General features: G+C 56.6%; 1 protein-coding gene across 6 annotated transcripts in view; it reads left to right on the top strand.

Annotated features, from left to right (window-relative positions):
• Positions 1-16,205, top strand: part of ARAP1 (ArfGAP with RhoGAP domain, ankyrin repeat and PH domain 1) — a 61,395-nt gene extending 45,190 nt beyond the window's left edge. For 5 of the 6 annotated variants that reach the window (XM_043480774.1, XM_043480777.1, XM_043480773.1 and 2 more), the window contains 20 exons: positions 436-570; positions 2,160-2,295; positions 2,555-2,657; positions 3,463-3,658; positions 3,930-3,981; positions 4,090-4,253; positions 4,442-4,654; positions 4,985-5,090; positions 5,496-5,643; positions 5,734-5,820; positions 5,908-5,976; positions 6,286-6,403; positions 7,778-7,891; positions 8,138-8,283; positions 8,813-8,845; positions 12,349-12,431; positions 13,170-13,220; positions 13,391-13,454; positions 15,194-15,343; positions 15,597-16,205. In XM_043480774.1, coding sequence (XP_043336709.1) covers positions 436-570; positions 2,160-2,295; positions 2,555-2,657; positions 3,463-3,658; positions 3,930-3,981; positions 4,090-4,253; positions 4,442-4,654; positions 4,985-5,090; positions 5,496-5,643; positions 5,734-5,820; positions 5,908-5,976; positions 6,286-6,403; positions 7,778-7,891; positions 8,138-8,283; positions 8,813-8,845; positions 12,349-12,431; positions 13,170-13,220; positions 13,391-13,454; positions 15,194-15,343; positions 15,597-15,614 — 2,186 coding nt within the window. In that variant the 3' untranslated portion in view covers positions 15,615-16,205. The remainder of the gene's footprint in view (positions 1-435; positions 571-2,159; positions 2,296-2,554; positions 2,658-3,462; positions 3,659-3,929; positions 3,982-4,089; positions 4,254-4,441; positions 4,655-4,984; positions 5,091-5,495; positions 5,644-5,733; positions 5,821-5,907; positions 5,977-6,285; positions 6,404-7,777; positions 7,892-8,137; positions 8,284-8,812; positions 8,846-12,348; positions 12,432-13,169; positions 13,221-13,390; positions 13,455-15,193; positions 15,344-15,596) is intronic. The other variant, XM_043480776.1, reaches the window with a different exon arrangement.
• Positions 16,206-23,961: the final 7,756 nt, after the last annotated feature.

The raw sequence follows: 23,961 nt of genomic DNA, 5'->3' as shown, positions 1-23,961 counted from the left end.
CAGCTGGCTTGGGCTTTGGGACCGCTGGGAGCAGGGCTGGAGCCAGGCTGCTTCCTTAGGCTTTGCATTGTCTGAGACAAGCTCCCTCTGGGGATTGCTAGAGAGTTTGCTGCAGGCCCCCCTCATTCTAGTTTGCTGGGCCTGTGCTTCCAACAGGAAGAGCTGGGCTGGAGAGTCAGGGAAGCTCCCTGGAAGGAGAGGTACTGGAGCCAGGCCTTGTGAGTGGGACGGAATTTACACAAAGTGGGAAAGGTGGAGAAAGGTTTAGGCAAGATCCGGAATGTGGCAGTAGGAGCCCAAGGGTGCTAGTCAGGGAACAGTGCTGGGGAGCAGGGGCGGGTGACTGAGTGCCAGCTTAAATACCCAGTCCAGGGGAGGGTAAGGGGGGACTCCCTTGGATCGTGACCAGCCACTCTTTCCCTCCCTTCCCCAAAGAGGTACCTCGGCTGGATTCAGTGAGGCCCCTGGAAAAGCACTACTCAGTTATCCTGCCAACTGTGAGCCACAGCAGCTTCGTCTACAAGACTGCTTCTGCAGGGAAGCTGCTGCAGGACCGCCGGGCCCGGGAAGGTGGGTGCCAGGACCCCGCCCTGGCCATTGCATTCTGGCATGGTGGCAGGGCCAGAGAAGCCAGAGCTGGCCAGGCTGGGGCACCCCCTGAGGGCGCCAAGTGCACTCTGGTCTAGCCACCCTGCAGGGTGTCCTGGGTGTGGTCTGGGGTATACAGTGAGTGCTTAACAAATGGGCTGATCCGGTGAGAGTGGAGCATGGCACTGCAGAGTGAGCCACTGCCAGAGTTCCCTTGAGCTCAAAGAAGCCCTTTATTGAGCGCCTACTAGGTGTGGGCCCTGTGCTGGGGCAGCTGGTATTTGGAGTAGTTGGATGTTGGGAAGTTTGAAGACTAAGCTTAAAGCTCTGTCATCTCTCTCCTCAGCCTTCCATTTGCTCCCATCTCTGAGTACAATCCACAGTCCTTATTACCAAGTCCCGCAAGGACACGAACATTGGCTGCCCCACCCCATTACCTCGCTGACTTCTCTCCAGCTTTACTGGGCTTCTTGCTGTTTCCTAAACGTACATACTCACCAGACCCTTTGTACTTGTGGTTCCCTCTGCCCAAAGTGCATTTCCCTAAATATCTGCATGGTTAGTCCCTTACTTAAAAACCAGGTCTCTTTCAGTGTCACTCCTTGAAGACTTGATTCCCAACCACTTAATCAAAAATAGCAAGCCCTTTTTTCACACTACTTACCTGACCTTAATTTGCTATTTCTGAGTCTGTTTATGGTTCTCTGTGGGCCTGTGTGCTGCAGGGCCACAGGATGAGGAATGCAGGGTGAGAGTTCTGGAGGAAGCTCAGCCTGGGAGGCAGCCTCTGGGGCACACCGCCCTCAGAAGGCAAATGTCATGTTCTCGTAGACAGGATGAGAGCTGTGTGAGCACTGTTGAGGCCGTTACTCACTGCATCCCTCAGCACCCCCAGATGAAGCTCTCCAACTCCCAAACGGTTTTCTTGGGAACTCTCTGCAGCTCACCACCTCACTGCCCCTGGGGCACTGCCCCTAGTCTGCTTCCCTCTGCTTGGCAATATCATTTATGTACCTGCCTGACTCATCCTCTTTTATTGCCATGGATGCCAGGAAGCTCTGAACCTATGTGATGCTCAGTGCTATGACTTATACGAGCCTACGTGACCTTGACAGTCTGCATTTTCTCCTACTTTCCTGGTTCAGACTCCCATTTCTCTTCCTTTACGGGATCTTGTCAGTCTCCTTAGATCCATTATAGGAGGAAGCAGATGGTCTGCTGGCAGAGGTCCTGCTGGCAGAGGAGGGTGGGGCACGGGGTAACTTTATGGAAGTCTTCCTGGGCATTTGGGCTGGCCTTGAAGGGTGGGAGGGTGTGGGTAAAGGGAATAGGGTGAGCAAAAGCAGGGAGTGTGGGATGTGTATCCAGAGTGGTCAGAGAGGCGGCTGGAGAGGTGGGTGGGGCTGGCTTGCTGGGGCTACAGGGAGGAAGATGGATTTGGGGGAAGCTTGGGAGTTAGAGTGAAGAGGACATTAGTCAGATGGGAGTTGGGGCCCAGGGAGGATGCAATGGTAATGTTCAGGTGAGGGTGGAGGGCTCCCTCACGGTTCCCCTGCCTGTCTTCTCCCCAGAGTTCAGCCGACGGTGGTGTGTGCTTAGCGACGGGGTCCTGAGCTACTATGAGAATGAGCGGGCAGTGACCCCCAACGGGGAGATCCGGGCCAGCGAGATTGTGTGTTTGGCAGTGCCCACTCCTGACACCCATGGGTGAGCACCCCCGGGCAGAATCACAGACTGTTATTGATGTAAGGTCTAACCCTCCATTGGGGAGATTGGGAAACAGGCCCAGAGACGGGTGGAATCTCCCCGGGGTCACACAGCAAGCTGGTGCTGTGCAAGGGCTAAACCAGGTCTCCTGAGGCCCTAACCTCTTATGGGACCAGGGAAGGGTAGTCTCAGGGGCAGTGGGTGGAGGTGGGCCAGTGTTTGGCAGAATGGGCCTGAATCCTGGCTTGTGTATCAACAGTTTTGAGCATACCTTTGAAGTGTACACAGAAGGAGAGCGGCTATACCTGTTTGGGCTGGAGAGCGCAGAGCTGGCTCGTGAGTGGGTCAAGTGCATTGCCAAGGTGGGCCTGGGTTAGCAGGCTGCTGTGGGGGGAGTCTGTCGGGATGCTGGGTAGGACCCCTGGTTTTCCCGCTTTATGGATCAGGGCTGGATGGAAGGCAGAAGACACAGGACCCAGGGCCAGATGTAATTTGCAGCCCTCCGGGGGCGGGGGGCGGTCAGGAGACCTGGCTCAACTCTGTGGAAGTAGGGCCATGGGCCTTGCACTCCCTAGATGCTCAGTATATGTTTAATAATGAAAGTCAGAGCCATCCTAGGATGGACAGTGCTGCCTCTGGGGGAACGAGCGCCTTGTCCTGGAGGAAAGAGGCAGGGAGGCTGCAGAGGAAAGCTCTGCTCTGGGGACTGGAATCAGGTACCCTCTAGGGTCCCTGTGTTTTGAGGGCCTGTGACTCTCATTCTCTGGTTCATTGCTCAGTTATCTGGGCGCCTCCTGAGGGTCAGTCCTCGGAGCTTGGGGACCTGGATGAACCGGTCATGGTCCCAGCTCCTCAGTGGCTCCCAGGCTGGTAGAGGAGACAGATGGGGTCCAAACAGCAGAAACTGTAATTCGTACTACAACAGAGGACAAGAATGCCTTGGTGCCCCAGAGAAGGGACATCCCTAATGGTGTCTGGGAAGGCATTCCAGAGGAGGGCATATCTGAATGGTATGAAATGGGGCATGATACCCATGTTAGGTCACTGCACTGTGTGGAAAATGGGTACATGCCCACAAGCCAAACAGCTGGGGTATCCCAGGTGGGCAGTGCTGTTGGCTGATGCAGTCTCCCTGGCCGTCTCCCCTGTCCCTGGCCTCCCCATCAGGCGTTCGTGCCTCCCCTGGCTGAGGATCTGCTGGCTCGGGACTTTGAGAGGCTTGGACGCCTTCCCTACAAAGCTGGCCTGAGCCTACAGCGGGCCCAGGAGGGCTGGTTTGCCCTCACTGGCTCTGAGCTCTACGCTGTCTTCCCAGAGGGGCCCTGTGAGGAGCCGCTGCAACTTCGGAAACTACAGGAGCTTTGTGCGTATGCCTGGACCTGGGCCCCAACCTCCAGGGCACCCTATCCTGGGCTCTCAGGCCCCAGCCCCTCTCAAGTCTGAACTCTACCCTAACCCAGCCAGAAGGAGCAGCCTGCCTGCTCATGTCCTCTCCTGTCCTTGGGGTGCATCTCAGCCACCCCATGGATTGGTGGGTAGGTCCCAGGGGTGTGTGGACCCAGAGAGCTTCGGGAGGGAGCAGGTTAGGGACCATGAACGAGGCCTGGGCCTCACCTCAACTGGCCTCTCCACAGCCGTCCAGGGGGACAATGAGAACCAGGTGCTGGTGCTGGTGGAACGGCGGAGGTGAGCCTTGGCTTCCCAGAGGGGCTCTGAGAAGCCTGGGCAGTCTGACAGGCCTGGGAGGGGTGGGACAGGTGGTGGGTCCCCCAAGTGACTGACTCCCTGCCCCAGGACGCTGTACATCCAGGGGGAGCGGCGGCTGGACTTCATGGGCTGGCTCGGGGCCATCCAGAAAGCAGCGGCCAGCTCGGGGGACACGCTGTCAGAGCAGCAGCTAGGAGATTCCGATATCCCCGTGATTGTGTACCGCTGTGTGGACTACATCACGCAGTGCGGTGAGCTCCGCCTCCGTGACACAGGCCCCGCCCCGCCCCGCCCCTCCCAGAGAGACCTTCACCTCCTGCCAAAGGCCGAGGCTCTCCTTCCTGGGATCTCCCTGAAAACCTCGAGGCCCGCCCCTTGGCCAATGCCCGTAGCCCCTCATGTTTGGCCACGCCCCCAGCTCAGCCCCACCCTTCTTCAGGCCTGACCTCGGAGGGCATCTACCGCAAGTGTGGTCAGACTTCAAAGACACTACGGCTGCTGGAGAGCTTACGGTTGGACGCTCGCTCCGTGCGCCTCAAGGAGGGCGAGCAGCACGTGGACGACGTCTCCTCTGCACTCAAGCGCTTCCTGCGAGATCTGCCCGATGGGCTCTTCACTCGGGTCCAGCGCCTAGCCTGGCTGGAGGCCTCAGGTGGGCCCTGCAGCACATGCCCAGTCTGAGACCCAGGCCAGTGCTGCTGACTTGTACACTCTGATCTCAGTTTTCCCTGCCCTCCCCATCATGCACTTGGGGCTAAGCATGCCCCAGCAGTGGACTCTAGTGCCCCTTCATCCTTGCCTCTCATTCCCATTGTCACTCTATGCAGAGCGGGGGTCCCTTGGAGTTCTCCAACTGGCCTTATTTGACTTAGAGGGGGTAGGGAGTGCTATCACCTAGGATGAGAGGCAGAGCAGCGGGACAGGGAAGGTGGTTACTTGGGGTGGGGGGGATTCCTGACCTGATCCATCTCCCCCCACCCAGAGATTGAGGATGAGGAGGAGAAGGTGTCCAGGTACCGAGAGCTTCTGGCACGTCTGCCCCCAGTCAACCGGGCCACAGTGAAGGCTCTTATCAGCCACTTGTACTGGTGAGGAGCAGCACTCCTGGGGGGCTGGGGTGGAAAAGACTCTTCTACTCCCAACCTGGCTGACTCTTCTCCCCTGGGAACCAGGTGGGTCTGGGAACTGAGTGTTGCCTTATGGTGTGCCCTGGTTTTGGACACTTTGGCTCCCAGCTTGCTTCCTTCAGGGTGGGAGAGTAGAGGAGGTTTCACCTAGCAGCCACATCTCTTGAGTTTCCCAGCCTTGCTTCTCCCTGGGACCCAAGACTTGGTCAGAAAGACTGTCTCCTCTTGCTCTTAACTAGTGGTCCTCTCTGACTGGGACCTACCCTGGCTTCACTCCATTCATGGACCTGGCAGGAATTAGGAAGGTGAGGTAGGGAAGTCCTGGGTTAGACCCCTCATTCAAGGCTTCCGTCCTTCTGTGTCCAGTGTCCAGTGCTTCTCAGACACGAACCAGATGAACACGCACAACCTGGCTATTGTGTTTGGGCCCACGCTCTTCCAGACAGATGGACAGGACTACAAGGCTGGCCGTGTGGTGGAAGACCTCATCAACCACTATGTGGTGGTGTTTAGCGTGCGTTCCCCAGCCGGTGGGCAGCGGCAGGAAGCATTCAGCCTCACAGGTGGCAGTGACCATCTGTCCCTGTCCCTTCCCCCTTTGCAGGTGGATGAGGAGGAGCTGAGGAAGCAGCGGGAGGAGGTCACTGCCATCGTGAAGATGCGTGTGGCTGGCACTGCTAGCGGGACCCAGGTGGAGGGCAGGGCCTGGGGTGGGGGGCTCAGGCCAGGCACCTGCACCCACTCCCCAGGCCTCCCGCTGAGCCCTGTCTCCCCACAGCACGCCGGTGACTTCATCTGTACCGTGTACCTAGAGGAGAAGAAGGCAGAGGCGGAGCAACATGTCAAGGTGGGGACCAGGGACCGAGAGGCCAGGGGCTAGGAGAGTCAGGCTGGACCAGGCACAGCCTCTGATAACCAGGGAGCATGGCTTCCACCCCCAGGGGAGCCCCGGTTTGGGACCTGTATCTGGCCAGTGCCAGGGCCTGTCTCTTTCCCTTCTCCTCACCCATCAGGACCACTCAGAGACAGCCTCCTGCATCCCAGTACTCCAAAGGACCCTGAGAGGGGTGGGCTTAGAACCACACAGCAAAGTTGTGACAGAGTAGGGGCTGGGGGTTGGGTAGGCTGATCTCCTCCTCCTCCTGGGTCCCCGCAGATCCCAGCATCCATGACCGCAGAGGAGCTTACCTTGGAGATCCTGGATCGCAGGAATGTGGGCATCAGGGAGAAGGACTATTGGACCTGCTTCGAGGTCAACGAGAGGGAGGAGGCAGGTGTGTGACCACCAGGACTGGTGCAGGAAATGGGGCAGCCCGTCTGTCATTCCCTACCCCACAGTTTGGTGATACTGGTGGCACGGGGGGTTTTAGGTGATGGATGTTGCTATCAAGTTGTGACCTCAGTGATGGTGGTGAAGTGTGCTGGTGGGGGTTCAGGTGGCAGCTGTAACATGGCTGATGGGCGGGACCGTGAAGGAGTAGATGTGTCAGCTCTGGCACTTTCTCGAGTGTTAATGAGATTGGTGTTGCTTGCAAGGGTGGAGATGCTGAATTTGATAATGGGATTGTGAGTGACAGCATGGGTGGTGAAGCAGGTAGTGTGGTGATAAGCATGCTGGAGAAACGGGGTGCGGTGCTGGTGATGGTGTTGTTAAGGGGCCATGGTGGTGAAGGGGGTGATAAAGGCATTTTAGGGTGAAGGATGATCTCAGTGGCAGTGGAGGTTGAGGGCGTATCTGTTCATTTGTTTTACTGTTGTTTTTTAGTGCCAGGCACTCGGCAGGAGAGTCGGGCACATAGTCCCTTCCCTGACAGGGGTTACTCTAGTATGGAATAGAGATACTGATCCTGTGATCACACCCATAAACACACAACTACAGCTGTGTTCACTTCTGTGAAAGAAAGGGCCATAATGCCACCAGAGCTTTTAACAAGGTCTCTGGCTTTGGAGTCCCTGGACTAGGAGGTTAAGGAAGAGTAGGAGTTACTTGGTGAAGAAGAGAGGAACGTACTTCCAGGCGGTGGGGAGAGCATGGACAAAGGCCCAGTGGTGGCCAGGGCCACTATCCTCTCAAGGAACTTGAGATAAGGGCAGTGAGGTGTGTGGCACGGGGTGGGGCTGAAGATGGAGGCAGAGGCCACCCTCATGGCCTGACAACAATGCAAGGCCATTGAAGAATTAGTGGTTGGGAGCTGGAAAAGATTCCTCCTTACTGCTGGGTAGAGGGACACAGAGAGAGGGGATGAGAGCCCATGGCAGGGACTGCTTCAGAGGCCACAGCATTCATCCAGGAAGATGGTATCATGCGCCAGGGTGGCTGCAAGGAGCTGGAAAGAAGCAGAGAGATTCGACACATTGCAGACTGAGAGGGAGGAGAGTTTATTTCCGGCTTGAGTAGCCTGGTGGGCAGTGCTCTTTGCCCTGATGAGGACACACAGGAAAGATCACCAGCTTGGTTTTGAACATGGTAGGTTGGAGCAGGTTTGGTCCTGCCCAGATGTGTCAGGGGTGGTCAGGGGGGCAATGTGGCACTAGGAGGCAGAGGCAGTGGATGGCACCGTTCGCCACGTAGGTGATGTGTGTCCATGGGCCAGCCCTCAGTGCTGTCCGGCCTTTGTGGCCCCAGTGACCAAGTGTCATCTCCCCAGAGCGCCCCCTGCACTTTGCGGAGAAGGTGCTTCCCATCTTACACGGGCTGGGCACAGATAGCTACCTGGTGGTGAAGAAGCACCAGTCCATGGAGGCCATGCTGCTGTACCTAGGTAGGTGGTGTCTCTGGGTGGGCGGTGCCTGCAGGGCTGGGAAGCCTGGTTGGGGGGTCCCTCCATCTAGACCCGGAGCAGGATATGGTGGAGCCAGGCAGGAGAGGCTCGGGCAGCGAGTACCAAGGGGGCAGGCCTCTTCAGAGGCTGGGGCAGGACAGGGCGGTTTCCTTCATTGGGGGACCCCGCCCCGGGCATCTGTGTCCACAGTGGGCACAGCCCATGCCCACTCCACTCCTCCCCCAGCCAGCCACGTGGGCGAGACCAAGCATGGCATGATGAAGTTCCGAGAGGACCGCAGCCTCCTGGGCCTGGGCCTGCCCACAGGCGGCTTCCATGATCGCTACTTCATCCTCAACAGCAGCTGCCTGCGGCTCTATAAGGAGGTCCGGGTATGTGATCCTGCTGGGTCCTGCCCTGGCAGTGGGCACCTGCACCCACGCGTGCTCAGTCACCCAGGTTCCAGTGTCCCCCTGGGCCTGATGGCAGGAGCATCCCCATCGTGGGGTCTTGATATGGCACAGCACTGGTTGCGGGGAGCTGTGGACTCTCAGAGACCCTCCCGCTGTGGCTCTGGCTTTGCCCTGGGGCCCTCCCAGGCCCCGGTATCTGAATGCCGTTACATCAGGCATGTGCTGTCCCCCCATGCCTGGTCATGTCACCCACAAGAAGATGCTGTGTGGTGACAGCCCCAAGCTGTGGCCCACACATGCCTTGTTGCTTCATAGCCACACCCACTCCTGGCCTACTCTGCCCACGCTGTCCACAGGTCAGGTGTCCTCCCTGACCAGACACCGTCTCCGTCCCAGCGCCTCCCCCTCATCTTTTGCACATACGAGCCACATCCCGCCACGCACCACTACACACACCGTCCTAGCCCTGGGCCTCCTTCGTCCGTAACCCTGATCCTCTATCAAACAGAGCCAGAGGCCATGGAGCGGGGCCCCTGAGACCGTGAGTAGCTCTGGGTCAACTGCCAGCTGCCTTACACCGCCTGGGGGTCAAATGAGCCTGGTGGGAGCACAGGGTCACAGCCAGAGCTCCTGGCCATCTCCAGGCATAGTTTCTTGGTCTCTACCCAGGGGCTGTGGCCTAGGCTCCTGCCCTTCTCATCATCAGCTGTCTCCCAGAGTCCTTCGCCAGGGTTCCCCATCAGTGCTTGAATTCTCCAAAGGACTCAGCTGTGGAGCCAGTTAGTGGAGTCCCGTCGGAACCACCCTCTTTCCAACCCTGGAGAGAGTTCCAGTGCTATTAGAACATCATTGTTACTTTCCTTATCCTAAAACATGAGAGCAGGACTACAGAAGCTTGTGGTATATTCCCCACTGGTAGCTGGTTGCCAGCCTTTGTTTACACACCCTGAGAGAGGGAAGCTCAACCTCTCCTCCCTGGGGGTTGCCCTGTCTCTAGAATGATACGCCTGTCTGGGAGAAAGCCCGGACTCAGGTTCAGCTGAGACCTGCCTCCCATAATACCCCTGTGGATCCCAGCTGTGCCTTGGGTACCACAGAGTCCGGGTGCTCTGTGGAGACGGTCAGCAGAAGCATGTTTCTAAGCCCAGGGGTCCAGCCTGAGCTCCTACCAGTGTCTCCTGAGGACATCTGAAGAGGCCTGGCTGCCATGGAGGGAGCAGAGCAGATAGAGCAGGGCTCTCACCTCCCTCTCTTTGCACACTATATCTCTATTAATGCAGCCTGGGCTCTTGCTGACCCTTGTGGGGAATGCCTCTTCTTCTTTGCCTCCCTGTGTCATCGTCATCACATCCTTACTTCTGGGCCTTACCCCTCTAGTCAGTCCCCCTTGGTTCTGGAATACCTTTTTGCTGGCTCCCTCCCTCTAGGGACTGTTTGTGTGTGGACAGAGAGAAGGGAGGATGGCTGAGGCACCTGAAACATCATCAGCGTCTGCTGATCCCTTGATGTGGAGGAGAGAAGGCAGGAGAACTAGAAAGAGGAAGTAGATCTAATGTTTATGGAACCAGGCTTTGTGTCCGGCCTTTCCCGTACTGGGACATGTAATCTCCCTGCTGCCGTGTGGGGAGGGGTATTGTCCCCACTTCACAGGCAGAAAGCAGGCTTCAAGTGCCTTGTCCAAGGCCGTCTCTAGGCGGTAGACTGGGTTTCGAATCCAGATGTGTAAGCCTCAGAGCTCCAGCTTTTTACTCCCTGGAATATAGGGGAGAAGGCCTCGGCAGCAAGGGCTGGTCCGTGTAGGCCTTGGTGGTGCTCTCCCGGGGCAGCCAGCACCAGTCTCATAGGAGCCAGTGAGCTGTTTGTAATCCTGGTATTTGCTAGTGTGTGGGGCAACAGGACAGAAGACTTGAATTTGGAACAGCCCCTGGCAGTTCAGGATAGGTGAAGACCCAAGCCTCATCCTGGGGTCTCCCGTTGTTAAAGACCCTGAGGCACCTGGAAAGGCACATTCTAGAAAGATCTAGGTTCTAGCAGAGGTCTTTGAGCTTTGTTCCCTGTCACTGACCTTATACCTTGGAAATGCTGGAAAGATGACCTGCTTGATCAGAAGATAACATTGACTGATGCGCCTCTTGCCCCCCTAACTGACCTTATACCTTAGAAATGCTGGAAAGATGACCTGCTTGATCAGAAGATAACATTGACTGATGCGCCCCTTGCCCCCCAAAGCCCACTCAACCTCCCTGTCTTGGCCACGCTCGTGTACACCACGTGTACACCACGCGCACCAGCACCTGAGGCTTGAGGGTGGTTTTTCTGATTCTCACAGAGCCACAGCCTGGCTTGAATGCCTTCATTCCCAGTTTTCTCTTCGCCCTGCTCTGCCCACTCTTGGTTCACTTTACTCCTTGCTTTTAGCTCTCTTCCCTTGACATCCACAGCCTGACTTTTCCTAGCCTGCTGCCTGCTTTTCATTCCCGAGCCTGTTTCCTTCTGTACCTGCAGCCCAGTTTCCCCCACGTCCTTTATCCTAACATGCTCAGAGCCGGATGTTTTCCATGCCTTCAGCCTTAGTTCTTTTAGGACCTCTGCCTCAGTCTTTCCATTCCTGTTGCCTAGTTTCTTCCAGCCTCAGTCTGATTTCTTGAGGCTCAAGTGCTCTCAGCCTTGTGTCTTCCCTGCTTGCACATAGGCATCTTCTCTTCTGTTCTTCCCACACCTTGTCCTCTCATATCCACAGCCTGATTTCCCTTCCCTCCACCCAGTTCAGTTTCCTCCCTGCCTGCAGCCCAGCTTGTTCCTGGCCCTCTTGGGCACCATTGTCCTGCTATATGCAGGAAATATAGGGCTCCCCCACCAGAGGCTTGGTTATTAGGGGGACTGGAGGTGAAAGCAGGGTGAAGGTTCCTAATAAGCCCCTCCTAAACCACACCCATGTGATCGCGCCGAAGTCTCCACTATCCCTAGTCAGCTCATCCTACTGAGACCTCACAAGGAAGTCCACTAATTCCCAAAACTCTCCATCTCCCCGCCCGTCCCCTAGGTCCCCTCTTTTTGTTCCTGCTGAGGAGCCGTGCCTGGGGGTGGCTGGGAGCAATGGTGGGGAACAGAGTAGAAATGGCCCAAATTTGACCCCCAGTTTCGGTTGTAAGTGAGTCCCTCTTCCCCTGCCATCCACCCTGGTGTCCCTGATGGTACCAGGGTTGCCTGGTGGGGGCAGGGCTTCGAGCAAGTGGCTCCCAGAGCAGGAGGAAGGCTCATCAGCTTGACCTCTAACTAACTTCTTCCCTGGAGGTCATTGCTCCCACTCCCCTGCCTCTGAGCCAGCCTGCTCCTTCCAAGCCCAGACCCATATGCAGAGGCGGGGACCAGAGGTGAGCATGTTAGTGATCTGGTGCCCCTCCCCAGTACATTGGTCTGCTGCTTCCTTACCTAGACCATTGGGAAGTTCTTCCTGTGGTCTACCAAACGGCTATTCTGCTTCAGCTTGAGTCATTAGCCTTCACTTTGTGGAATCAAAGAATTAGTAACTGCTCACCCCACGAGCCTTCTGTTCACACAGTCAACCCTGGAGCCTCCACAGGGCAGGGAGGGGTGAGGAATAAATGACCTGAGACAGACGGACACAAGCAGCCGTCCAAGGTGCTCAGCTCATACAAGCTCGTTTAATTCAGTGCCAGAGGGTGATGTGCAGCGTGCAGATGTGTCCCTCCGCAGTCGAGCTGGATCAGCTGATGCTGCGAGTCAGTTCTCATCTGCAGGGCAGCAGGGAGGGACTGGGAGTCACTGCTGTGGACATCCAGCTGCCCCGGGGACTGAGGGTTGACTGTCTGATGCTGCTGCAGGGAGAGAGGCCTGGGGGCTCTGTTGGGCTGGATTGTGATCAGGGAGGGCTTTGTCAGGAAGGCTTCCCAGAGGAGGGCCCCTGTGCTGGGATATGGAGGGGCTGGGAGAAGGGGGAGGGAGGCACCCAGTTGGGAGACCTGCCCCAGTGCCCACCCCGACTGGCTGAAGTGCCTGCCCCCTCTGCCCTCCCCCTCCCAGAGTCACCGGCCTGAGAAGGAGTGGCCTGTCAGGAGTCTCAAGGTCTACTTGGGAGTGAAGAAGAAACTCCGGCCACCCACCTGGTGAGCTGGGGAAGTGGGTCTGTGGGGCTCAGAACGGACAAGGGAGACACGGCTGGGGGCTGTGAACTTGACAGGAGTTGGTTCAGTAGTTCTGAAGGTGTGGTCTCCCAGACCAGCTGCATCAGCATCACCTGGAAACATGTCAGAAACCCAAATTCTCAGGAACCACCCCAGCCGCGCTGAATTATGGATTCTCGGGTTGGGGGCAGCAGTCTGGGCTGTCACAAGCCATCTTGGGAACTCTGATGCTGGCTCATGTCTAAGAACCATTGGCCTGGACGAAATCCAGTTAGTCACTGAGTCACTCTGGGACCTCTGTGCGCCTCACTTCCCACATCTGTAGAAAGGGAAAAATAATGGCATGCCTGTTGCAGAAGGTGATTGTGTTTCTTCTGTTTTTTAAATTGAAATACAGTTGAGATGGTTGTATGTTTTAAAAGTTGAAACGTGATGCACAGCCACTCCCATTGTTATTAGTTGCAGTCACTCGACTTGGGTTTCTGGCATTCTCCTCTTAGCCCCTGACTGTGCCTGCTTGTCTCTGGGGGATAGGGCTCGGGGGTAGGGAGCCAAGTCTCTGGGAGGCTGGCGGGAGGGGCCCGTGAGAGGAGGAGACAGAGGCTGGGATGTGCTGTGCCTGCCGAAGGCCCTGAACTCTGCCCCCAGCCCTGGTCCGGGTTGCTGGGCTGTGAGGCCTCTCCGGGTTGTCGAGTGACCGCACCTGCTCCTTCTCTGCAGCTGGGGCTTCACGGTGATACACGAGACGGAGAAACACGAGAAGCAGCAGTGGTGAGCACGGGCCCCAGGCCGAGGGGTGGTAGCGCACTCCCCTGTACTGGGTCCCCTCACTGTCCAGGTCTGGGTGCCGCCCCAAGACCCTGGGCAGGGGAGCAGGGTAGGGTGTCCCTGCCCAGCCGGCCCAGCCCTGATGGTGTCCAGATCTGTGCCCCACCCTGCAGGTACCTGTGCTGTGAGACACAGATGGAGCTCCGGGAGTGGTTCGCCACCTTCCTCTTCGTGCAGGTACCAGGCACGGGGTGCAGGGCGTGGGGTGGGGTCCCAGAACGCCTCCGTTACAGAGCATGTGTGTGTGTGTGTGCTTCTTCACTGTTCAAGCCACCAATTGCTTCAGGATTTTGAATTGCTTTTAAGGCATTTGTATGTTTGTTCTCTTATAAACCCTTCCTGGCACCTACTATGGTCCAGCCTGGAGCCAGGCATGCTAGAGACAGAGGGTGGAGGCCCCTACCCTCGGGCACTCACTCTCCACATGGAAAGGAAAACAGATCCAGAAGGGGCCTGTTAGAGCCGAGCGCTTGGGTGACAGAGGGAAGCCAGGGACGCTGCTCGTGAAGGTGGTGGCGGAGTGGGGAAGGCCGCAGGGAGAGGCTATCACGGAAGTGGAACCTTTGGGGATCAGGGCGTGGTCCCCAAGCACAGGTAGGGGCAGGGGGGATTCTAGGCCAAGGAAACAGTGGGCTCACAGGCGTGGCAGGACTGTCTGAGAGGGCATAAAGGTAGAAGCCTAGGAGTGTTAGACCTTGGTGCTGAAAAGGGAGCTGGGAGTAAAATCTCAGTCTTGAAGGCCACGCCAAGGAAGCTGAACTTGTCAGTCGGCAGTTCTAAGGGGGACTTTTTAAGCAAGAGTGGTGGGCAGGGTTGCATCTGAGAGGGTTCATTCTGGGTGCGTCTTGTAGGGAAGGATGGACCGAGGGCTGAGACTGGAGGTGAGGGGGCCTGTGAGGTGGCTACTCCAGGGGGCTAGGTGGGAGCGGGTTGGAGAGGACTTGAAGCCAGAAAAGGGCTAGAGGGGTGGGCTGGACTTAAAACAGGTGTGTTTTTGTTTTTTGCCTCACGGCATGTGGGATCTTAGTTCCCTGACCAGGGATCAAACCCTACATTGGGAGTGCAGAGTCCCCTGGACCACCAGGGAAGTCCCCAAACAGGTTTTTTGTTTTTTGTTTTCAATTTCTCCTTTATTTATTTATTTTTTCCAGTGGGTTTTGTCATACATTGATATGAATCAGCCATAGATTTACACGTATTCCCCATCCCGATCCCCCCTCCCACCTCCCTCTCCACCCGATTCCTCTGGGTCTTCCCAGTGCACCAGGCCCATGCATCCCACCTGGGCTGGTGATCTGTTTCACCATAGATAATATACATGCTGTTCTTTCGAAACATCCCACCCTCACCTTCTCCCACAGAGTTCAAAAGTCTGTTCTGTACTTCTGTGTCTCTTTTTCTGTTTTGCATATAGGGTTATCGTTACCATCTTTCTAAATTCCATATATATGTGTTAGTCCCAAACAGGTTTTTTAAATGAGAACTCAGAATCGTTTGGGGGAAAGGGAGACAAGACTGTACCAGGGCCTTGGGTTGAGCTCTTGTAGCCCTGAGCTTTCTGGTAGTCAGCGTCTAAAGGGGATCAGAGTGGATTCTGTAGTTTTCTGGGTTTCTGGTGAAAGGAAGCGGACTTGTTCCTGTAGAACTGTTTTCTTGGCGCTGCATTCTTGGAGCGGTTTGTTTGTGGACCTGGAAATGAGAGTTGTTGAGTAACATAATTGGCTGGGCTTTGCTGGGGATACAGTCATGTTCTCCTAACAGCTGCTTCTCGTATCGGCTCAGATCAAAGCTGAGGGTTTTACCTCAGGTCATAGCCGAGGCATTTCTGGGAAGGGTGGGTGGATCCAGAGCTGAGTGTCTGGGCCCAACGGAAGCCGAGCCCAGGCCCAGCGCCCCTCCTCTCCCCTGCCGCCCAGCACGACGGCCTGGTGTGGCCCTCGGAACCCTCACGCGTGTCCCGGGCAGCGCCTGAGGTCCGGCTGGGCAGCATTTCGCTGATCCCCCTGCGAGGCAGCGAGAACGAGATGCGCCGGAGTGTGGCCGCCTTTTCTGCGGACCCCCTCTCTGTGAGTGGCTCTCCATCCCTGTGTGCAGGTGTTTGGGGACCTGGCCGGCGCCCACCTTCTCCCTGACTTACCTTTGTTCCTCCTCTCTAGTGCCCTCTGGCCCCGTCTGTCCGCCCTCAGTGGGAGCCCCCACAGGCCCCTTGGGTTCAGCTGGTTCACGGGAGCCCCCTCTATTGCTGGCCCCTGGCCCCCTACTCCCTGTGAGTCTTCACAAGTGTGCTCATGGAATCTGGGCTTCTCTGCCTTTCCACAGCTTCTCCGAAACGTCTGAGCCCTGTTGGGACTCTGCCACGCCGTCACCACCGTGAAGCCTTTCCTGGGCAGATGCCCTCATGCCCTGCGTGCCTGGCGTGAGCCAGCAGGGGGCGCCTGAGGAAGCCGCATCCACATGCCCCTCATCCTGACTGCAGCCTGGGGTTCCCTGGCCAGGACATGGAGGGGCAGGCAGCAGGGTCTGCCTGAGGAGGAATCCCCTACCTGCTCTGTCCAGGTGCTCAGCCCTCCTGGCCTGCTCCCCTGCAGGGTCACCCACTCAGAGTTTGGAGGGGTTGGAAAGATGGGCGTCTGTCAAGAACCCTGGCAGGCTGCCGTCCTTTCAGAGGCTCTAGGCCCCGAGGCCCCCGCTGGAAGGGAGCCCACCCTTTGGCCACAAACTCCAGAACAGCCGAAAGCGGATGCTCTGAAGGAACACTCAGCTGGGGTGGGGAGGGAGCTCTGGGTAAATGTGTACAGGGCCGAGAACTGGACTCGGGGGACTTCAGCCCCCCTTCTGTTCTGGGCTTACTGGGAGGGCCCAGGCTGCCCGGTGCCCCTTCCCCACTTTGGGGACCTTTTGATAATATAAATATATCTGTATATTTTATCCCCTGGTGCTGAGGTCTGTAATCGGTTGGGGGTTTCCGGTGTCCCAGGGTAAGAGGGGCCAGGAGGTCCAGAGGTGAATGCTTTGTGCCCTGAAGCTGGGGACCTGGCCCTGCTCCCTCCAGGCCCTCCCCTGTTCAGATACTCCCCGCCTGCCCCAGGCAGAGCCCCGGCCAGGCCCTGGGCCATCCTTATTGTACTCCTGTGCAGCCAGGGTGGGAATTGCGGGTCCTGACTCTGGCCAGGACAGACCCCGGCTGGGCTCTCCCTGCTGCCATCTGATTCCGAGCCAGGGGCTGGGTGTGTGGCACATGAGTGACTCAGGGTAGCTTGTCAGCCCCTCTAGAGACACAAGGTCACAGAGGCACCAGAGCTATATTAGGAAGAAGGGCCTCAGGTTACCCTGGGCTTCTGTGCATACCCCTCCAGAGGTACCCTGCCTTGGACCAGGAAACTGCCCTCACTGGGCACTGCCTGGCCATTTCCTCCAAGACGACAAGACCCTGGCAAGTGGGGGGCAGAGACAAATTTGGGACTCCCTGGGAAGGTGCCAGACACCACATTCCTGCCTCTGCCTAAAGCCTCATTACCAGCCTCTCTCCAGGGACCAGCGGGCAGACAGGCTGACCTCCCAGCCTAAGCCACTGAGGCTGGGCAAAGTGGGTGGGGGTGGGTTGATCACATGACTTCTGATCCGGTTCAGTGGGGAGGCCTGGGTATGGATGGGGGTCTTGGGGACCTGGACTCCAGGCTTCTTGTTCCTGTCTCTTGGGAAGGGAAAGTGGATGCTAGACTGGAATAGGTTCTCCGGCAACTTTTGTCCTGCCCTAGGTGGGCTGCTCCAGACCAAGCTGGCCATCCTACCTGCAGCTAAGATAAGACCCTTTTCCAAGTGCTTGGGGGCTGGAATTCTTCCCTGGTCTGACCTTGGAATGACCGGCTAGCCCTGTGGCCCAGAGAAAGGGTGGGTGAGACTGGAGGCACTCCCCTGCTAGACTGCCAAGTGTCATTTATTAACCTCAACTCACGGACGGACAGGCTGCAGTGACTGCACTGGGCCACCAGAGGGCAGCCATGGACAACTCAACACTGCTGGTCCCAGAACAGGTTCTGGAAGGCCCCCTTGTGGCCGTCCTTTGTTGGAGTGTCCGGTGGAACTGGCCCTGCCTTCGACCATAGAGCTGGTGATACTCTGGAAGGCAGCACAACGGAGGAAGTGCTTTGGACTCCCAGGCTTTTGGAGTCCGAAGGAGGGAGAAAAGGCCTTTGTGGGTCAGTGCCTATGTAGGCGCTATCTCCTGGCAGAGGAAGAAAGGCCCACAGAAGGGAAGCGACTTGTGCAAGGTCACACAGCTCTCCTGAATCGGGGTTGCGCTTCATTTCTATCGCCCCACTTTGGGAGGTTCTCCTTCCTCCACTCCTGATTCTGATTCTGCTATCTCCTAAGTGGCCCCATGGGGAAGGGGATCTGAACTGTGTAGAGTTAATGATAGCTTAAAGTGCTTTTCCTGGGGATCAGGGATGACATCCCAATAGGAGCCTTCAGGGCCTCAACTTAATGAAACATGGCAAAGATGGCAGTGTTGGGTGGATTAGGGCAGGAGGCTCTGCTGGTCTTTGTCACAAAGATTTCTAGAAATGGGGCCCCTTGGGACCTTGGATGGTTTGTTCACATATTAGTTGAAGTTGGATTGAGGGGGATGAATATAAGGAACCTGGAGCCAGACCTGCCGAGGTGTGGGCAGCAGTTCTTGGAGAGGGAGGAGGCTTCCTGGAGGAGGAGGTGCCCTTAAGTTGCCACTGAAGACCGGAAGCCTTGCCAGGTACACATAGTAAGGAGGGGGTGCAAGTTGGGATGGGGGAGGGGTCAAAGTATTTATTGGGGGTGGGGACAGGCCTTTGGGGTCTACCCAAGTCTGGGCCTAATGGCAGGAAACCATGGGGAGCCCTGGGAGAGAAGGCTGTGGCATTCTTCCGGGTGTCAGCTCTCCAAGGTGAAGGCATTGTGGATGGAGAGGAGGCTGGGCTGGGAGGTGGGGTGGGGTGTCTGTCTCTCTTCTACCTCCTTCCTGCTCAGCCTACCCACCCTGCAAAGTGTTCAGCAGCCATCCAGCTGTCAAGGGCCTCCGGGCCTCGGGAGACCCCTGGGCTCCACAAGAAATTAATGGGGTGGGGGAGGGGAAGGTGGGCTCTGCCTCCTCCTCGCTTCCCTCTGAGCCCAGGGATTAGAAGGGGGGTCTAGAGCTGAGGCCTTCTTTCCTGGCCCCATGCTCTTGTGGCTCCCAAGCCCCCTACCCACAACTGGTGGTTTTGAAAAGCATGGATGTAGGACTTCCCTGGTAGTCCAGTGGCTAAGACCTCGCACTCTCAATACAGGGGGCCTGGGTTCGATCCCTGATCAGGGAACTAGATCCCACATGCCACAACTAAGACCTGGCACAGCCAGATAAATAATGATAAAAGCAGGGTGTGGATGCCAGCTGGGCAGATGCCAACACTGCCGTCTACACGCTAGTTTTGGCTGAGTTCCCAAGGTCTGGGGTCCTCGGTATTCTCTTCTGTACTTTGGAGATATTAATAGCACCCACTAAGGGGAAGACTAAATGAGCTAATAAGTGTGAAGTCCCTAGCACTGTCCCTCAATAATCCCCTCCCAGATATATCTGGAGAGACATCATGGCACCCAGAGTCCTTTCCAGGACCAGCACGTTTTCATTCCACAAGCTTTTCTTGAACACTTACTGTGCATGCAGGGCTTCACAGAACACCAAAAAGCTGGAGCAGGTGAACAGGTGGGGTGGGGGAAGGAAGAGCTCTTCTGGTTGGGGGAAACTGAACAGGAAAGACTCCGAGGAGGAGGTGAGCTTGGAAGGACAAGTGCTGTTTCTGCAGGTGGAGTTGAGTGGGAGATATTTCTGGGAGAGGGATTGGCGTGCGCCACAGGCAAGGTGGTGTGGCCCCGCAGTGAGCCATCTGTTCTGATTGGAGCCTAGTGCACCATGGGCACTCCGGGACCTGTCCCCCTGGCCTCTGGTGTTGGGGTCTTCCCCAACCAGTTTCCCTTCACTCTGTGATCTAACTGACCCAGTCTTTGATCTGAGGAGAGTCTGTATCTCGTACTCATAAGTATAGCTGGCATGAACCTCCCAACCTCTCCTCCAGTATGCCACCTTCAGGAAGCTCTTCTGGATTGCTCTTCCATCATATTGCCCTGTGTGCACTTAGGGTGTGTGTGTGTGCACCCAGACTGCTTGAATCCAGCTAGATTGGCCAGGGAAGAGCTGTCAGGGACAGGGTTTCCCGGTCAGTCCAAGCTGGTTCAACCCTAGGATGTTCCCCTCTCCCACGCCTCTTTCAGCCTGTGGAAATTTCCTCATTTTCTCTGCCCTGGTTATAGCTCCTACTGCTGTATTTATCACCCTGGAGACACAGTGGCACAGGCACACACAGCGCGCACACACACAGTGCCTGCACACCTCCTCCTGAACTTCCACACACACACAGACTGCACGTGTATGAACACCCCCACACACAAAGCTCTCTAGGAAAACCGCCCCCCCTCCCTCCTGCCCTTCCTCCTCCTCCACTCTGTCCTCCCACCACCACCCACCTCAAAACCCTGAGACCAAAGAGATGGGCTGGATGGTGCCTCCCACCACTTGTCAGCTTGGGAGGCACTTCCCCCTTCGTGACTGCAGTGTGTTCTTCCCCACCACCCCACCCTTCCCCTACGTCTCCCGGCTCTCCCTGCCTTCCCCCATCTCTGCCATTCCTTTGTACGTCTTCCTCCACTCACTCAGTCAGAGTCCCTCTCTGTCACTCCTCTGACCCTCTGAGGTGGAAGGTGTTCTTCCTCCCTGCCCTCCGTCCTGAGTGGCTTGTGGCACTGATGGAGACGGAGGGCCAGGCCCGCAGGCCCCAGGGCCTAAGCTGCCTCCGCTCCTGTCACTTCCAGTTCCTCCTCCTGGGTGAAGGGAGGATTGTGTGCCTAGCACCATGGAGACCAGCGTCATGGCAACACAGCCCAGGTGGGCGCAGCCTTCCTCCTCCAGGGTCCTGCGGAGACCCCCGGAGGAGCTGCCAAGAGGCCCCGAGGAGGTGGGCCTTGGACTGGTGCCCAGTGCTGGCTGCCGAGCCCGCCTCCAGCTCACACCACCCCCAGATCACCAGCATCCTGACCAACTCTACTTGCACTGCAGCTTCCAGTGCCACAAGCCACTAATCCCAGTGGAGGAAAGTCGTCTTGCAAATATGAACTCCAGAGCCTGGGATCCGGTGGGCTCATGTATAGACTAAGGGCCAGAGAGGGCAGGGGCTTGCCTAAGGGCACACAGCTCATCCAGCCAAGCTCCTGTGTCAGATCTCAGTTCTCTCTGGCCCCCACCTTCCACTCAGGTCAGCTGTTACTGAGGCAAAAGGGTCATTTCAGTCACCTGGGAGGTCTCTAGCCACTAGTCCTTAGCATCGGCAGTAATAATGATGTAAATAGTGATGCTGATAAGCCTTTATGAAGCACCCACCACCTCCTGGGCTAAGGGTTTGCATGTCATTTTATGTAATCCTTGTAACGAACCATATGGAAAAGATACCTCTTGTTCTTATTTTATTGGTGAAGAAACTGAGGCATAGACTTACCAGTGTCAGGTGACTGGTGAGTGGTAGGGCTGGGACAGGAACACAGGTCCTCTCCAGCTGGTGCGGATGAGCCAAGGCTTCATGCCTTGTGCCCTCCCCAGCAGGAACTCTTTTCTAAATCAGTGACAAGCTGTGTTTTCAGTTCTGTCTTTCCTTCTGGAAAGAGTTCCTGGGGGAAGATCTAGAGTTTAGTCTAGGTCAGGCCTTAGGGTCTCCACAAGTCAGGAGGCTTCTTTGCTCAGGTGATGGAGAGGGAACAGAGCCTTCCTCTCATGCCCTAGAGAAAACCTCTCTTGCAATCCAGCAATGCATAAACTAGCTTGCAGTCTCCAGGTCCTTTTAGAGTCCTGTCTAAACCTATCTTGGAACCTCAGGATGTAGGAAGGAGACCCTGCCTCCTGGGCCCAGACTTAACTTCTCTCCCGACCTTGATGGAGTCACGTTGCAGCTGCTTCCCTCTTAGCTTATGTAATCATTCAAATATAGCAGCTGCCTTTATCCCACTGAGTCACACCCCCTCCTCCCCCCCCACCCCCACTCAGGTGCAGGGAGTTAAGGGGAAAGAGTTAGATCAGGGCTGAGTGGGTGGCTCAGGGCCTCCTGGCAAGGACAGTCCTAGTGTGTTGGGTTGGAGGGTGGAGGTGAGGGAGCTGGGCCAGGGCCCCAGACGTTCCAGAGTTTGAAGCCACAATCATTTCTGCTCTGACCTGTCTGCTGAAATGACGTGTTCCTGGGGATCCCTTCCCAGGGTTATAAGCTGTATCTGCAGACTTCCCTCCCAGCCCTCAGTTTGGCTGAAAGGGGGAGGAGGAGGAGGGGAGGAGGAAGATTACAAAGGAGGAGCTAGTCTGGTGGGGCAGTGACCAGGAGTCCTTGATCCTAGAGCCAGCCCTGTCCTTTACTCCCTGCGACCTGGACCTGTTTCTGCCCTCCCTCACCTGTTTCCCCATCTGTACAATGAGGGATTGGCCTCTGCCGGCTCTAGCATCTTGAGCTGCCTGATCCACATCCCAGGAGGTGACCTCAGTCTTAGGCAGAAAGCACTGCCAAGTGTCTGGTTCAGCCCCATGCTAGGCTGACTTCCTGTTCTGCCTTTTCTCTGCCCACCCTAAACCTGCCCATCTTCCCTGGACCAGTTCAGCGCTCCCACCCCATCCATGGGGTGGTGTAGGTAGGAAGGTAGGATTCTGAGAGGGGCTGTCTCTCCCTTCTCTAAACTTTTGTTTGTTCCACCACTTTATCCCCCTGCCCAGCAGACATGGGGAGCTTACTGCCTCCTCATGAGGTCACTCCTTCCCCCATAGGGCACTGCTGGCTGCTCCTGGAACCTGAAGTAGGCCCACAGTGCCTCAGCCCTCGTTCCTGCATCCCCAAAACCACCTTCCTGAGATGTGGAAGAAGCCATTCCAGAGGCAGTGGTGGCCTTTTGTTCCTCTATGCAAAGGCCTTGTCACCCACGGTGTGGTGGGGTCTGTGCTTAACATGACAATGCAGGGAACTATGCCAGGCTGCTGCCAAGGACCTGGTGCTCCTCTCACCTTTGTCCTTGGAGCCACAGGTGGCGGCTTCTGACTGAGGAAGAGAAGCAGTGTGAGATGCTCCCCCCCTCCCCGCCTCCATGGGCTCCTGTTGCCAAGACCCAGATGTGGACATCCTGGCTCCCAGCCAGAGGGAGTCACCCAGGGGTTTTCAGGCCAACCCTCCGTGAAATCCGTGTTCCACCAATTACCAGCCTTACCCTGGAGTGAAGTGATCTGTTCCACACTCCACAGCCTCAGTCTTCCCCGGCAGGGAAGGTGAATGCTCACAGAGCCGGTCAGTAAGCACCCCCTCCAAACACACACCACCTGTGTCCCCACATCCACCTGCAGCCTCTTTGAGGCTCCAGTGTGTCCTGGACCGAGCTCCGAAGTGCCCCATCTCATTTCCACACTCTCTTTGTGTCTCCTTCGTACTTTCCTCCATCAACATTTTTCAATAGTACCTGGTGAGGCCATTGAAAGGCAGGGGCCCGGTGCCGAGGTGAAAAGGACTAACCTGTCCTTGAGGAAAATGAGATCCAGTGGGAAAAAGGAGGTGAACCTGAGCAGGGGAATGAGATGTTGGGACAGATGGCAAGTCAGGGGGGTGAGTCAGCCAGGCCTGCTCTGCCAGAATACAGTGACCCCTCCTGCCCACCTGGTCTACTGTGAGTGGGGGCTGGTGTGTGTTGAACTTGCCCAGAAAGGCTGGGCCAGGATTTTGGATGGGCAGAGAAAAGGAAGGTGAGAGAAAGGGAAGTCAACCTAGAAAGGGAGACAGACTGTACCGAAGGAAGAAAGGACCAGCATGTCCTTAGGGACTAGACCCTTCTCCACTTGGAGCAGGTGATGGAGGGGTCAGCCAGAGTCGATCATGAGAGCCCTCAAATGCCAGGCCGAGGAGCTTGACATTTATCCTGAAAGCACTAGGAACCAAGTAAGCGTTTTGAGGAGTCGTCATATGACCAGCTGGATGTCTTAGAAAGTCAGTGCTAGATGCTGGGTGAAGGTGGAATAAAGGGGTTGAGGAGGAATAAGGGGCTGGAGAATGACAGGGAATGGGGGAAGTAAGCTGGGGCTCGGAGCAAGGAGGGATAGATGGAAGAGAGGGAGAATTGACAGGCCTTCCCGACAGATTTGACAGAGGAAGTGAAGGAGAGAGAGGGAAGAGGCAAAGCAACTTTGAAGTTTCCAGACCGGGGATTATACATTTACTGATGCCTTTGATAGAGACAAAAGTTGTCAATATTGGATATTGAGTATTGTGAGTGTTAGGGCCCTAATGAGATGTTCCCAGATATGTTCAGTGGGTAGCCACGCTGGTGGTATAATGGTGAGCATAGCTGCTTTCCAGGAGGTAGCCTGTTCTGGACATCTGGAGCTCCAGAGTGAAGGCTGGCACTCGGGGGTTGGTGTATTGGGGTCGACTCCATGCTCCGTGGGGGTGGGGTGGAGAATGAGAGGAAACAGGGTCCAGTGCTCCAGTGAAGGGGTGAAAAATAGGAAGAACCAGTGAGTGAGACAAAGGAGAGGCCGGCTGGAAGGTAGGAGGGAAACAGCCACAGGGGAGGGGCCGGGGAGCACACAGAAGAAGCGGCCTTC

The sequence above is a fragment of the Cervus canadensis genome, chromosome 11 (genome assembly GCF_019320065.1).
Source record: "Cervus canadensis isolate Bull #8, Minnesota chromosome 11, ASM1932006v1, whole genome shotgun sequence".
Taxonomy (NCBI): Eukaryota; Metazoa; Chordata; class Mammalia; order Artiodactyla; family Cervidae; genus Cervus; species Cervus canadensis.
This window is presented reverse-complemented; position numbering and strand designations above follow the sequence as displayed.